General features: G+C 36.5%; 1 protein-coding gene across 2 annotated transcripts in view; it reads right to left on the bottom strand.

Moving 5' to 3' along the window:
* Positions 1 to 13,273, bottom strand: part of LOC126284665 (elongator complex protein 4-like) — a 50,893-nt gene extending 37,620 nt beyond the window's left edge. For both annotated transcript variants that reach the window (XR_007551521.1, XM_049983768.1), the window contains exons 1-5: positions 13,032 to 13,273; positions 11,438 to 11,473; positions 11,146 to 11,261; positions 2,171 to 2,411; positions 1,187 to 1,440 (exon numbers count right to left, since the gene is read on the bottom strand). Coding sequence is in view for 1 of the 2 variants with exons in the window: in XM_049983768.1 (XP_049839725.1) it covers positions 1,187 to 1,440; positions 2,171 to 2,411; positions 11,146 to 11,261; positions 11,438 to 11,473; positions 13,032 to 13,161 (777 nt within the window). In the remaining variant the exon portion in view is untranslated. The remainder of the gene's footprint in view (positions 1 to 1,186; positions 1,441 to 2,170; positions 2,412 to 11,145; positions 11,262 to 11,437; positions 11,474 to 13,031) is intronic.
* Between the last annotated feature and the right edge of the window lie 2,369 nt (positions 13,274 to 15,642).

Here is a 15,642-nt window from a genome sequence, read left to right as displayed (position 1 = left end):
ATAAAGTACCACATAACTAACAATACCCACCTTGAGCTCAACGTTAACTGCAAAGTTGGTGTACGTTGCAAAATGAGACATTGATGGAAATAAATATGCGCACCACATCTTTCCCACAGAAAACAGATTCAGCATGGATGACAAAACAACAAACAGACTACAATTTCCAAATATGAGGACCAACTGCGAAAAGGAACGAAAAGACGTTCTGTGTCTTCAAGTAGGACTAGAACATGAACCAGAACCTCAAGTCAGTGATAACGACGATCCTGAAGAACCCCCTTAATAGCCAAATATTCCAGAAACAAAGAAGAAGAGTTGAAACAGCTGTTTATGAACAATCTTGTATTCCTTTGGATACACTTATTTTAGAAGCACAAAATCAAATTTTTTGGCCACTATAAAATATTGGATCTCAATCATCTATTTTTGAGGGCTGTTTGAATTCAAAATTTCAGGCCCATTAATGGGTTCAAAATTGAAATCTCACTTAGAAGATACCTTAGCAAAGTGTAAAATTAGCAATCTTTTGAGGGGGGAGGAAAAAAAAAAAAGAAGAAGAAGAAGAAGAAGGGAGCAGGGGGGGGGGGGGGAGGCTGTGCAGGGTATGCTAATTTTTCTCATTTTGGGGCCAGTTTATTTGGTTTTTAATTCTTGCGCACTACAATGTGATATTGGTGTGAAGACATTAACCACTTGATGTGTAATGTTGACTTGAAAAAGTTTGTAACATTTCACGAAGGACTTTTTAAGGGTAATATATATGCAGAATTTGTGTCTTAAATATGCCAAATTAAATAATGGTAATAAAGTGAAACTTTAAAATGCTTTACCTCAAAGCACCTATTTTCTATCACCAATACTCAACCTGTTATAACTCACTCAATTATAGAGATAGAGACCTACTTCTTTTATAAACTGTTCAGAATTTAATGCTGGATGTAAAAATTATAACAGCTCAAAAACCAATATTGTGGACAAAGTGCTCCTTTCTGCTTTCCATTTCACATATAGCGGAGATATTCAACAGATCTGCTGAAATAATTTTATTTGGTTGTAAAAGGACAATTCTATGACTATAATAAATATTAGTTAGGCTGCTTATGATACTACATCCACAAACTAAAACAGAAAGTCTTCTAACATATTCTAACTTTCTTTCTAAAATCCAGTGAGTAGAACGTACCTCAAACAGATGCCACGGCAGTGTCAATAAGCAGACACCAAATGCAGAACGGATAAGTGAACGAAGGCAATACAGAAAGTGGCACAAGTCTTTGATATCTTCCACAGGCCCCCACAGCGGAGAACCTATGCTAGTCACACCCACCCTTAAAATATTTCGATGTTCAGGATTTACATGTACAGAAAACCCTCCTCCTTCAACATGGCCACGGATGAATTCAAGCAGTTGCCCATAGCCAGCTTCAGCAAAGTGACCTGTAGATCAGGAGTTTCATATTCCAAAACACAATACATCAAGCTAAAAGGAAAGTATAGGATGATCATCAAATAATATAAAATAAAAAATTCATTCAGTGATACAAATAAGCAAAATGAATTCTGATGTTTGATAAAAATCTGAAAGTACAGTATTAATAAAAGATGAGAACAGTTTGAATGAATCACTGAAAGAAATGTGAAAAGTGACACATGCAGAGTAATGGATAACATCTGTACTTGTAGTATTTTACTTTCCTGCTTGTTTTATGGATCACATGTACAGTAATTCACACGTGAAACATATCAAAATGTTGTAAATCCAGTACACAGACATGCAAGCACTTCCACGATTAAATTATCACAGACTTAACTCAATTCTAAACTAACATAACAGGAAAACACATGTTCACGCATGCACGTGTGTTTGCAAGTGATGTTGAACCCCTCAGAACTTTATCAATGAGCTGAACTGTGTTTTTGCATATCATAGTGTATACTCATTCCACAACTTTCCATTAACATTTTAGAGATTGAAATAGTTTGTTTACCTTAATACTAACCGCATTTGATAAGAGTGCATCTGTGTTCCAATCTGTTAACTAAGTTCAGCCATAATACAATAAAATTACTGTACCAATCATCCAACAAGCATACAAGAAAAGTTACCTTTTCTCTGTTCTAGCTACAAATAAAACTGAAAAATTTTATTCCACTGTGAAAAACTCACCACTGGATTCTGTAGGCGGACATTGACTCCCATGCCAATAAAAAATATTAGCCATTTTAATTGTTTCCAAATCCATTGTTCGGGTCAAGTCGTAATAGTGACCAAAACTTGTTCTTGACTGTGATGGTACACCCGGTTTTATGTTCTGATAACGCCATGCAATTTTCATTTTCTCATCTGCAGTGGAACAATTTGGAGGTTCGCTGTCATCTTCCTGTACTGTTGCTGGTAATTCGGCTACCTGAAAAACAAACAAACTCAGAGGAAAAGTTCAAAACACAAAGGAGATGTGTACCTGAATCAGTCAGCAAGAATGCTTTTTACAGAGTCTAACAGTTACATCTTTAGTATTTTATATTTAACTTTCTGTAGCAAATTTTTAAATCCAAAACAAAATTACTTGGTAGGGTAATCAAACATGAACAGAAACTGCAGAAATCAAACCTTAGCATCATAGTTTATACGAAATACTTGAGGATAAATATAGAGTTTAAGAGCCAAAATACAACAGAGATCTTCAATATTTCTGACTAATCACTTTTAAAAGCTTTGTTTATCCTGAGATAAGGAATGATATCATTTATTGTGTAGTTAGTAGAAGAAAAAAATCTGTGACATTGTTGCAAACCCACAACAATGTGCATCTGCATCATTGACAGAATCAAACAAAAGGTATACCAATGAGGACAGAACAACTGAGCTGGTTCCCACCATGTACAATCTATTGTTTAAACTATTTGCCACTTTTCTCAACTGGGGAAGGGGGCAAAGATGTATAAAAATGAAAAATCAAGCAATAAAGAAAAAAAGAGGTATGTAAACAACTCATAGCTATGCTTTCAGGCAATTCAGAGCTAAAAGATTAATGACAACACACACATATGCACTTCAACTACACGGTGAGTATCTAAGTTCCTTCCACTGGCTGCACAGAGCAAAACATTGGCTACAAAAGTGTATGAAAAACAGAAAATGGAACTGTTACATATACGGTATTGCTGAGGCATGTAAAAAGCTGGAAGAACACACAGAATATTTACGAGAGAGGGAGAGAGAAGGGGGTTCAAACAAGGATATTTGGAGAAAAAGGTTTACTGAAACTGTAATAGGAGGAAGGGCAAATTGGTGGTATATGTTAGCAATGCTGCATATCACAAAGCCTGATGTATGACACACATTACTGATGGCACTGATTACACTAAGTGTTCAGATCATATTTCAGCATGATAGGGTCTTCTGAAAGCAGGGTCATTCCATGTCAAATCAACCAATTGTACTTCATGATTTGAACCACGACCTCTCAGATTTGGATGATTTTTTTTTTCAGGTAATGTACCCACTAACACTAGTTTAAATTAGAGATTACCAATTTTTCTGATTCTTGGTTTTTGAGTTTCAAGGGTTTAAAAATAAAAAACCTCTGTTTTTGATCAATCAATGATTGTTTTAAAATGCTATAGCTCAAAAACTATACAACTTAGAGAGCTCAAACTTGCACCATTGTTCTCCTCTAAAAATTCCCTTCAGTTTGATATGTAACATGACTATGCCACCTAAATTTGAAAATTTAAACTTTTCCAAAAAAACTTTTTTTGAAATTTCCAAAGTACGTACCCTTGTATTTCTTTATAAAAATTGTATATGTTGTCCAGTCTAACTGACTACATGCATGCAAAATTTCAAGATGGGATCTCAATGGGTTCTTGCATAAAATAATATTTTACTACCGCAATACACACTAGTGAGATGAAAAGCAGACTATTTCTAGGCTATGAATACTAAGGTACGCCTATGTAATTCTAACAGACTTAAATTATTATGTTTGCCTTTTTATGCAACATTACCCTCTTATTGTTTGTTAATTCATTAAATGATATTGTGTTGTTTTAATTTAATGTTCATGATTCTTTTAACTATGCATCATAAGGAAGTGAACAAATTTTAATTGGTAATATACATGCTACAAGTTAAAATTTTGAATAAAGCCACTCACCTTCATCCTTACTTGTAAACTAACACTGAAAAACCAAGAAAAAGATAATATCTGCCAGATCAGATTAGATTAATACTTGTTCCTTAGATCATGAATACGACACTTCGTAATGATGTGGAACGTGTCACGTTAATGAAAGATGTCTGTACACGATATTACATTACACAAAATATTGCATGACACTAATGTTTAAGTTAGAGTCATGCAATATTCTGTGTAACGTAATATCGTGTACAGACATCTTTCATTAACCTGACACGTTCCACATCATTACGAAGTGTCGTATTCATGATCTATGGAACAAGTATTAATCTAATCTAATCTGGCAGATATTATCTTTTTCCTGGTTTTTCAGTGTTATCTGTAATAATTTACAACACGTTCCTCATGTCAGAAATTGGCATATAAGTAATTTCACTTGGGAAAAAGATTAACTTGTTGATATCTGCTTGGATAGAACTGTATTTCTAATACCAATTGGTATTTACAAAGTTAATACACATGGTATTTATATAACTTAGTGTTTAGTGAGGGTAGGTGTAACATAATTCAAACGTGCTTCCTTTATGACCTTTTTTGATATTTTTCCAAAGCAAGAGAAGATAACTTCATTTCTTTAGCACTTAAAGTGTAGGTTCTTTCCGTAGCTGTTGTTGGATTCACTGTTTGTAAAAGAGTATTTCCTGGTACATCTAATATATCACTTGGCTGTGGATTGTAAAAAGACTGGGCTGGATGCTTTGGGTGTAAAAAATTTATTCAGTACATGTCATTGTATTTTACTTCAATGCATCCTAGCCACCAAGAGTCATCATATGCTACTGTCACAAAACCAGTGAAACTTTTGTGTTCCCACAATCACTTTTGAGCCACTAAACCGAGGAAGTAAGTATCTTTTGGTCAGTTCATAGTCCTCTGTTGTGCAATATTCAAAGTCAATGTCTTTTTGTTTTCCATGGCAAATACATAAAGTGATTTGGGTGTTAAGATTTGTTGGTTATATGGCCTTTGTAAGCTTGCTTTAGCAGCTAGCTGCTTAACAGTACCGCCAAGGCCATCGCATGCGCTCTTGCCATGGGATGTTGCAAAGAACTCCCACTCTGCCTCCACTTCAAAATCAGTTTCATGCAAACACAAAATAAGGAAGTTTTTCTTATTTTTATATTGTGCAGCGCTGCCATCAGAAAGTAAGTAATCGTTTTAAGTGCAAAAGGCAAGTTTTGCTTTATGATTTCTAGCAGTTTTTCTGGAATACATAGAAAGCGACTGCATTGTTTCAGGCAATCTGTTATAAAGACATACTGTAGATGTTTTAGTTTTCCCTCCCATTTATAATATATGATGAAAGGATGCAGTGTAGCTTCCCCGTTACATCAAGGTGGCCATAAGTGAGGTAGTGGCCAAAACTAGGGCCTTGGCCCTATATGAAAATCTCACATTGTTTTATAATAAAAAGTGAATGTCATACAAAATCGTAAGATTCTTAAGTTATTATATTTTTATATATTTTATTCTCACATTAAAATATCATTTAATGAATTAACAAACAATAAGAGGGTAATGTTGCATAAAAAGGATAACATAATAATTTAAGTCTGTTAGAATTACATAGGCATACCTTAGTATTCATAGCCTAGAAATAGTCTGCTTGTCACCTCACTAGTGTGTATTGCAGTAGTAAAATATTATTTTATACAAGAAACCATTGAGATTCCATCTTGAAATTTTGCATGCATGTAGTCAGTTAGACTGGACAACACATACAATTTTTATAAAGAAATCCAAGCGTACGTATTTTGGAAATTTCAAAAATTGTTTGGAATAGTTTAAAATTTTCAGATTTAGGTAGCATAGTCATGTTACATATCAAATTGAAGGGAATTTATAGAGGAAAACAATGGTGCAAGTTTGAGCTCTCTACATTGTATAGTTTTTGAGCTGCAGCATTTTTAAACCCTTGAAACTCAAAAACCAAAGGTCAGAAAAATTTGAAATTTCAAATTTGAACTAGTGTTGGTGGGTACATTACCTGAAAAAAAAAAATTCATCCAAATCTGAGATATAAGGTTCAGACTGTTAGTTGATTTGAGATGGAATGACCCAGCAGTACTGGAGTAATCATAACACTTCTGAACAAAATGAGAATGTCCCACAACTTACCATTTGCAGTGGGCCTGCATTTTACACAATGAATACTTGACCGAATATTGAATCATTCATTTCTCTGATATGTACCCATTCAGTCTTCCTTATTTAGATAGTTTGTGGTTTCACCAAACACAATTGAGGCAAATATCAGGTTACTCCCTTAAACCAGGTTATAACTTATCTTTGCCCAATACAAAAATGCTGTGTCTCTAACATTACTGACATTGAAATGATGCAAAGCCAACTTCCTTCCCATTGGTTAATTTCACTGATACCTGCTGTTTCGAAAGGTCACTGGTTCAGCTTCACAATGAAATCTTAGCATTATATTAGTCAAAGTTGTTAGAAAATACGATTTCTCACTTAATTCAAACTGTTTGTAATATGAAGCGAGAATAGAATTGAAAGGTTCAGAATTACAATGACACATGAGATTGTGCAATCTGAATCCAGGTATTATCATTTAAATTCATTTTTTTTTTCATGGGATCCTAAATAACTTCACATGAATTAGGGATAATTACTGTAGCAAAATTCTGACTTTTTTCATGACATAAAAGTCCAAATGAAATAGTAATGCTCTACAAGAGTCTCTATGTCAGCAAGAAATAACACAAAACAAAAACATTACAGGTAGCAGTTTGTTTGGCAAAGAAAAGAGGTGGATTGATAGTGGATCTTCTAATTAAATTCAGAATAGTTTGTGGGATGGCTTTTATTCCATCGAGGACTCTCATTTTATTGTATTCACATGGTTTATCCGTAAGAAAGATTCCTGTACTGCTGTCACCAACAATGAATATGTGTGGACTGCTAACCCATTTATGTAATAGGCTACAATACTTTCAGCTATTGGATTTCTTGTGAAAATTCTGAGAACTTTATATTTACAGTATTAAGTCATAATTTATAAGCTTTATGCTGCATGTACCTTGTAAAGTATTAGACACACTAAACAGTATTTTTTGGATGTTTGATTTCAAATCTACATCTACATATATACTCTGCAAACCACCATGAAGTGCATGCCAGAGAGCACGTCTCATTGTACCACTTAATAGGGCGTCTTCCCGTTACACTCACATATGCCTCTGTGTGTGCTGTAATTATTCTGTCCTATCCTCGTGGCCCCTATATGATTGATATGTAGGGGTTGTAGTGTATTCCTAGAGTCATTTCTTGGGATAGTTTATGTCTGTTTTCAAGACTATACCAGTTCAGTTTCTTCAGTTTTATGTCTATTTTCAGGGGTATACCAGTTCCGTTTCTTCAATATCATTGTGAACATTTGTGCTGCCCTTTTCTGTGTATGTCCAATATCCCCCGTTAGGCTTATTGGTATGAGTCCCATACACTTGAGTTATGTTCTAAAACCAATCACATGAGTGATTTGTAAGGAATCTCCTTTGTAGACTGATTACACTTCCCCAGTATTCTACCAACAAACTGAAACCGACCATCTACTTTACCCATGACTGAGCCTATGTGATCACTATATGTCATATTCCTACAAAGTGTTACACCCAAGTATTTCTCTGACTTGGCCATTTCCAATGGTGACTTATTGATATCATAGTCAAAGGATACTATGTTTCTTTCATTCTGTGAACTGCACAGTTTTACATTTCTGAACATATAAAACAAGTTGCCCATTTTTGTACACTTTGAAACTTTATCAAGCTCTGAATGAATATTTATGCAGCTTCTCCCATTACACACATATCAAAAAAATTTTTGCATCACCTCGGTTCCGGAACCTGCACAGAAAATTGGAAGAAAGATCAACATAAACATCATCTCCACCCTTTCTATTGCTCATGAAAACCACACATTGCATGTTGTACCACCATACCGCGAGACCTTCAGAGGTGGCGGTCCAGACTGCTGTACACATCGGTACCTCTAATACCCAGCAGCACGTAACCTTGCACTGATCCATGGCCATAATCTTCGTGGACTACTATCTACAAGTTCATCAAGCCACTGTTGGTCCTGATTGTGCCACTCCTCAATGGCTGGTGGGTCACGTCTTCCATAAACAGCCCTTTTCAATCTATGCCAGGCATCTTCAATAGGGTTTGTGTCTGGAGAACTGCTGGCCACTCTAGTGGAGTGATGTTTTTAACCTGAAGGAGGTGTGCACGATAGGAGTGTGAATTGTCGTCCATGAAGACAAGTGCCTCGTCAATATGCTTGCACTATCGGTCGGAGGATGGCATTCACGTATTGTACAGCTGTTATGGAGACTTCCATGATCACCAGCGGTGTACATTGGCCCCACATAATGCAATCCCAAAACAGCAGGGAACCTCCACCTTGCTGCACTCGCTGGACAGCGTATGTAAGGTGTTCAGCCTGACCGGGTTGCATCCAAACAGGTCTCCGAGTCTGGTTGAAGGCGGATGCAACACTCTTCGGTGAAAAGAATGTGATGCCAATCCTGAGCGGCCCATTCGGCATGTTGTTGGGCCCACCTGTAAGGAAGTCGGGAGTGAAGTTGCACGTCATGCAGCCTATTGCACACAGATTGAGTCATAGCACAATGTCCTGTAACTGCACGAAAAGCATTATTCAACCTGGTGGCATTGACATCAGAGTTCCTCCGAGCCATAATCCACTGCAGCAGTAGCCCTTGGGCGGCCTGAGCGAGGCATGTCATCGACAGTTCCTGTCTCTCTCTGTATCATCTCCATATCCAAACAATGCTTTGGTTCACTCCAAGATGCCCATGTCGAGAGCCCTTCCTGGGGCAAAGTAACAATGCGGACGCAATCAAACCATTTTATTGACCGCATAGGCATGGTTGAACTACAGACAACAAGAGCCATGTACCTACTTACTGGCAGAATGACTGTAACTGATAGGCTGTTGGACCCCCTCCGTCTAATAGGTGCTGCTCATGCATGGTTGTTTACACCTTTGGGCGGGTTTAATGACATCTCTGAACAATCAAAGGGACTGTTTCTGTGATACAATATCCACAGTGAAAGTCTATCTTCAGGGGTTCTGCGAACTGGGGTGATGCAAAACGTTTTTTGGTGTGTGTAGATAACTGCATAAGCCACAAAAAGTTTACAGTTACTATTGTTCAACCATTTTTCAGTATCTAGTGTTATGAGAGTTTCACTGCTTTTCAGAAGCACTTCAGAATCTGGCATTTTGTTGCAAATGCTTCAGCAGTTAACAATTAGAATTTTAATATGGTCACATGTCAGAGGCACTTCTTTCAATCTTACTCTTACACTTCTGAGTTTTCTGCCATTATCATTTTGTAGATTGGATGGAGAGTGGCCTAATCTATAAAAAAAAAAAAAAAAAAAAAAAACTTGTGTGCACCCCACACAGATTTAGCTATCTGAGTAGCAGCCTCTGACATGGAATGCACACCTGACCCATTCAAAGGGACCTACAGTTCTCAATCCTATTACAAAAGTCCAGGAAGTCGTAGCCCAGGTTATCACAAAATGTTTAAAGTCTCTGATTCAGTCCTTCCACTCTACTCAAAACCAAAGGCCATGATCGGTTATGGGGATAATGCTGCAAATTGTGAGCTCGTTGAAACTCAATGCACAAGGCTGTCTTCTCATCTTCTCTGCCAGTCAGTGGAATGACCAAAGCTTGACCTTGGAGGCAGGACAACAGGCATAATTTGTTCCAACATGTGTCACAAGCTGCAGCTGGTTGCACACTGTTCCCTCAATGGCTGCTGTAATAGATTCTTCAACAAGTTGAATGAGGCCCCCAGGCATACACATTGAGCACTCCCTGTGTCCTTTCCTGTCCCTTGCTGATATTTTCTTAAGGGGTACCATCGTTTGCCGTACGTCTGACCTGTCAATGATTAATAAACTTAGAGATTCTTTCCCAAAGAGAATTTCTTTTGTGGCAAACATTAATTGCATAGCTACCATAAGTGACAAATACAGACAATAATCAAATCCAATTACAGTATTTCGAGAAACAATTTCTCAAAATTATATGGTCCATAGGCATAGAGCTCAGCAACCAGTAAAATGGGTAAATTAATGTACAGTTTCCCATTCTTTTTTTTTTCTCCCATTCATCTCCCTATTCCATATGCACAGAGTAAATAATAAAGCTGTAACTATGAATGTGTGATAACTGTGTCTGTAAAATCTTATGGGACTTAACTGCTAAGGTCATCAGTCCCTAAGCTTACACACTACTTAACCTAAATTATCCTATGGACAAATACACACACCCATGCCCGAGGGAGGACTCAAACCTCCGCCAGGACTAGGCGCACAGTCCATGACTGAGCACCCTAGACCACTCAGCTAATCCCATGCAGCGTGTGATAATTCTCACAGTTAAATGCAGTAGGGGCACCTCCCTTCCAAAAGCTTAATAATTCTTTCAGTTATTTTACTTTAATTTGAATGCCTCGTACACAAAGACAGAATAACTGGTGAATAACAGGCCTTTCCTTTTCTGAGCTTGAAGTAATAAAAAACCAATTTCTATACTATATGAACAATGTAACTTGGTCCTTTTGCAGATGCTGGGAGAATATGTATAAAGTTGTTGCAGAGTGAACAGGAGGGGGGTGGGGGGTAGGAACAAGCCCATCTCTTCCTTGCAGGGCAGGGAGCACACTAGACTCAACAGTGGTTATGCAGTATTTCTATAATGCTGTGGCATATTGTATTGTTTAGTAGATAAAATTGTTGTTAGAAGAAAACATTCTGTACCAGGTAGTCATCTGGTTATTGTACGCATAGAAAATGGCCAAGTTTTATTGCACAACATGAGGTAGATAATTATATGGAAAATGACAGTAGAAAAATTATGTACTGTTGTAATCAATACTAACCACTGCTTCTGGATCAACGTCTTGTGAAGCTGCAACAACAGAGTGGCCACACACAACTCCTTCAGCTAAGAAGTACTTCATAATGAATTTTGAAAATGTCCCATATTTGTCCTCTTCTGAAAGAGTCATGAAAAATAAAACTGAACTGAGCAAAGGAAAACTTTTCATCAAGTTATTAGAAAAGATGGGATGTAGCTTACAATCTCCTCAATAACTCAAGAACTAAAGAAATACAATTTAAGCACTATGAGTGATGGACAACATACGATCCTGACAATATTAAAGCACTTACCAACCAACATCACTGTGCCAACAGGTATACCTCCACCTATAAATGAAAAAAATGTCTTCTTAGAATGCAACATTAAATTTACTAATTAACATTAATGCAACCAGAGTTATACTCTTTACTCACTAAAAACAGTACAGCTATTCAAGATAATCAAATCTAATGCATCATCATCTTTACAAGAGGTATACATTTACCACTTTTTATTCCCCTCTCCAGCCATTATGCATTTTTTGTTATTTACATACTACTATGTATGTACATAACATGCATTAACAAACTCACTGGAGACTTGTCATTATCAAATACAGGTTTTCTAAATGTACTTCACCGTTTTAGTTACTATAACAAAAAGGGCTATAAATATGACATGAACATACATATCATGCTACAAGATGTAGCAATCTGTTACCACAACTTTTATTTCACCTCTATATCCACTGACTTCATCAACTCTCAATGAAAATGTCACTTTCCAACCTAACTTAGACCTAAGTCCACATTACAGCCAAGACTGTAGGAGATTGGAAGGCCACTATCACACTCTTACTTTTCATCTCTAGCACTCCCTCCCCTATCACCCTAAAGAATTACTTCACCTGACACTGAAAGAGAAGGATTCAACTGAAACCTCAAAGGTACAACCCCAGCATTTGCCTGAGTCGTAAGAAAGGGCAAATGTTGACGGCCTGGCAGATAACTGAATATGAAATTTAAGGCCAATTTCTTAAATACATATTATTACCTTACCTAGCACAATCAATATTTATTTACAGGCCATACAATACACAGAGGACTGGACACTTCACAAAGGTTTTCCTAAGCTCATCATATTGTAACATTTATGATATCACTATTGATGACTTCTTATGGATTTGCAAAAAGACTGCAAGAACAGGCAGTTTATTTGCTATGATTACAACAAAATCTAAAATTTCTCTTGCTAAGTGATACTGTATCCTATTTAAAAATAAACACAAAAGTAATCATTACTGCTGGCTGACAGTATTATTTGTAACACTGTAACTTTTGTCATTTCATATGAGCTGCACAAAATGGTATCCTTCGAATCTCTGACACGCAAAGGTATATTTGTGATTCGCGCTCTTTCTGAATAAAAGTAAACTACTTATCCAACAGACGTCTGGTTTACGAAAGACTAATTCTGAGCCATAATATTTTATGCCTGTCATTGAGACAACTGTAAATCTACGTCCCAAATTACGTCGATCATTGATGTACGGTTTCATGGCATGGTTTCTAATTTCAATCAATGGGAACAACGTAAGTCTGCTTTGAGCACTGAAAGACCAAGTAACGCAGTGCTTTATTAGCCATGGTCCTGCTGACGGATATATGGCTTTGATTGCCTCCGACCCTTGAACCAGATTAACCATTCAATTATATAAATCTCAAACACAGGCAATACAGTAGTTTTCACGTTTAGCACTCTCTGTCAGACGTATGAGAGAAAAAAATTAAATAATATTAGTAATAAATTCAATTACACTACTTCTAACGAATTCGCATAAATCATCCAAAATTATAGCTTCAACATTGTGTCACCCTGTAAGACGATACATATGCATCACCCTACCTAACACATGGTCCAAAGAGGGAACACCAGTGGATATTAGCAACTGTGCGTTGTGTATAGATGGTTTAGTTCCCTGGATTGGGGGCACCTTCGGCTTCCCTTTTTTCTGAAAGCTAGTTGACTGTGACATCTTACAGGAGCCGTAAATCCAATGTTCATACTACATGGTACACAGCCACATAATGTAAACACAAACACTTCATCACTTTGTTTACTTCTTGTTCCCAAAGCTGTTCCTGCACAAAGGTAAAACTAACTGCAATCACAATAAAAATATCGATATCTAGCAACTTTTCATACAGTTTAAAAACATGTCGATACACTCTGGACGTGAACAGAGCAGCAGGTATGGAGAAAATATTTTCAGAAATCTGGATAAATGCAAGTAGGATTCGCGCACTGAGAGTTCCATACAGATTTAATTATTACGGTATATTGATAATTTTTACTTATGGACCGTCAGACAGCAACTGAATAAAACACAATTTTAGTGTCATACGCGTTTCGCCTTTATTTTCTGCAAGGCATCATCAGTTGCAGGTTGCGTGGACAATTTCTTACACATTAAGCGTTCAGTGCATAGTGCTGTGGAATGTGGAAAAAACCGCAAATTGGCGGTCATAAGAAGCAGAGCAACAAAGGTTGGCCGGACACGTGACTCAACCGTCATCCTCCCGAACCAACCAATGTGCCACCTCATTCAGTGAACTACTGTTGATAGAAGTTATTTATGGCCATATCAAAATCCATAAATGGTGTTGTTGACAATATTTGCATGGTAAATTTCTGAAACAAGAGGAGAAGTGTCATCCAAACATTTCGAAACATTGATATTCATATTCATATGACAAAGAAAATACATACGTATAAACACATTATGTGATGTGTAGAAGAGAATAAAAAGAGTTCCCCTTCCACAGAGATCAGTTCTTTGAGCATTCTTTTCATATAACTGCAGTTAACGATTTCCCACAACATGTTCCCCAATCTGAGATGTGATACGCAGATGGCACAACAATAATTGTAACTAATCAAGACACATCAGCATTACTACAATTTCACTGGAATCACTAGATGCTGACCCTAACAAATTTCTATGTAACCCTAACAAGACCTATCATCTTCTATTAATTCTAAGTAACAATATAGAGAGCAGAATGGTTAAACATTTAGAATTTCAAAATGACTCCAAATTCATCTGGAAAGAAACACATCAGTCATAACTGCAAAAGAATATCAAGGGTAACATACCTAATGTGGAGAGTGAGAAATTAAGTCACTTTAGAATATTTAAGGAAGATATATGTTGGACTGTTCCAGTCTCAAATTTCTTATGGACTGCTGGTATAGGGGCACTCTATATAATTATGTAAGCAACATAACGAAGATCAAAAAAGTCAATGTCAGTTCAGGAAATTTGATATACTTGCTATATATCAAATTTATATATTCCATTGTATGTATTGTCAAAGCTGAATTAAAATAAATAAAGATTAAGGAACAAATTATCTGCTGAGTATTTTCTTTATAATCATGCTACAAAATAATGTAAAAAATTAGTGTTTTCTCTTCTTCATTAGAGATGACCTTTTCACTATTGGAATAGATTACAGTATTTAATAAAAATTATTTTATCAATTCGTGTTCTTATTTATACTATTAACATTATTCTTTGTCCAGGTATTATGAATTAATTTGTTATTTTCATCTGCACTCTTTTGTGCAAAAAGACTGAATAAAAAATATGCAGGACATAAAGGTACAGATGTTAGTACAGTTCCTACATATCGAAACTTACCATTACTCATGTCTGCCAGAAGTGAGCCAATTGGTGGCTCTGTGGATACCCTAGCGTATGGATATAGGAGCAGTTGGACACTTGTCGCCTGCCACCATACAGCAGACATATCTCTGGACTGAGCAGTGCATTCTGTGCTTGATATTAGTGTTAAAATAGCACTGTAATGTGACCTCAGGACTTGCTCTTATTGCCTTCTTACCACTTGTTTATTCGTAATAGCAATGGCGAACTGCTGCTGTTACTACAGGCCCAGAGAGAAATACATGAAAGGAGAAAAGTCTGATTTGTAGGATCACTAAAGTACCATGCTGTTTTGGTTTCATTATGAATAAACGTTTTCATTCTGTAAACATGTGTGCAAAATGTATTGGATTGCTGAGCAAAGTCTTTGGCCATCTGTTGCAGTCATTTCTAATACCGAATTCAAACACATATAGCATAACTGAAATCCACAGTTTGGCAAATGTCGATTTTTAGTGATAGTAATGAATCTCAAAAGGACCTGCAGCAGTTAGAGTTTATTTCTCTCGATACATTTCTGATAACAGACCTGCATGATGAATGGTCAGTTTGTATATCTGAAACTGGAATACTAATACCATATGGTATTCTGCAACATGAAGAAAGAGTTCTGCGTTTTATTCAAAAGCAAAGTGTTTGTGAAGTGTTTCACACTTATCTGATATGATGTTTTGTACAATATAGGAGAAAAATAGCATTTACACACACACACACAAATATATATGAATACCTGGAACTGGTGTAGGCATGATATTCAAATACAGCGATATGTAAACAGGCAGAATACAG

The sequence above is a fragment of the Schistocerca gregaria genome, chromosome 8 (genome assembly GCF_023897955.1).
Source record: "Schistocerca gregaria isolate iqSchGreg1 chromosome 8, iqSchGreg1.2, whole genome shotgun sequence".
Classification (NCBI taxonomy): Eukaryota; Metazoa; Arthropoda; class Insecta; order Orthoptera; family Acrididae; genus Schistocerca; species Schistocerca gregaria.
Note: the sequence above shows the minus strand (reverse complement) of the source record. Positions and strands in the feature narration are given on the sequence as shown.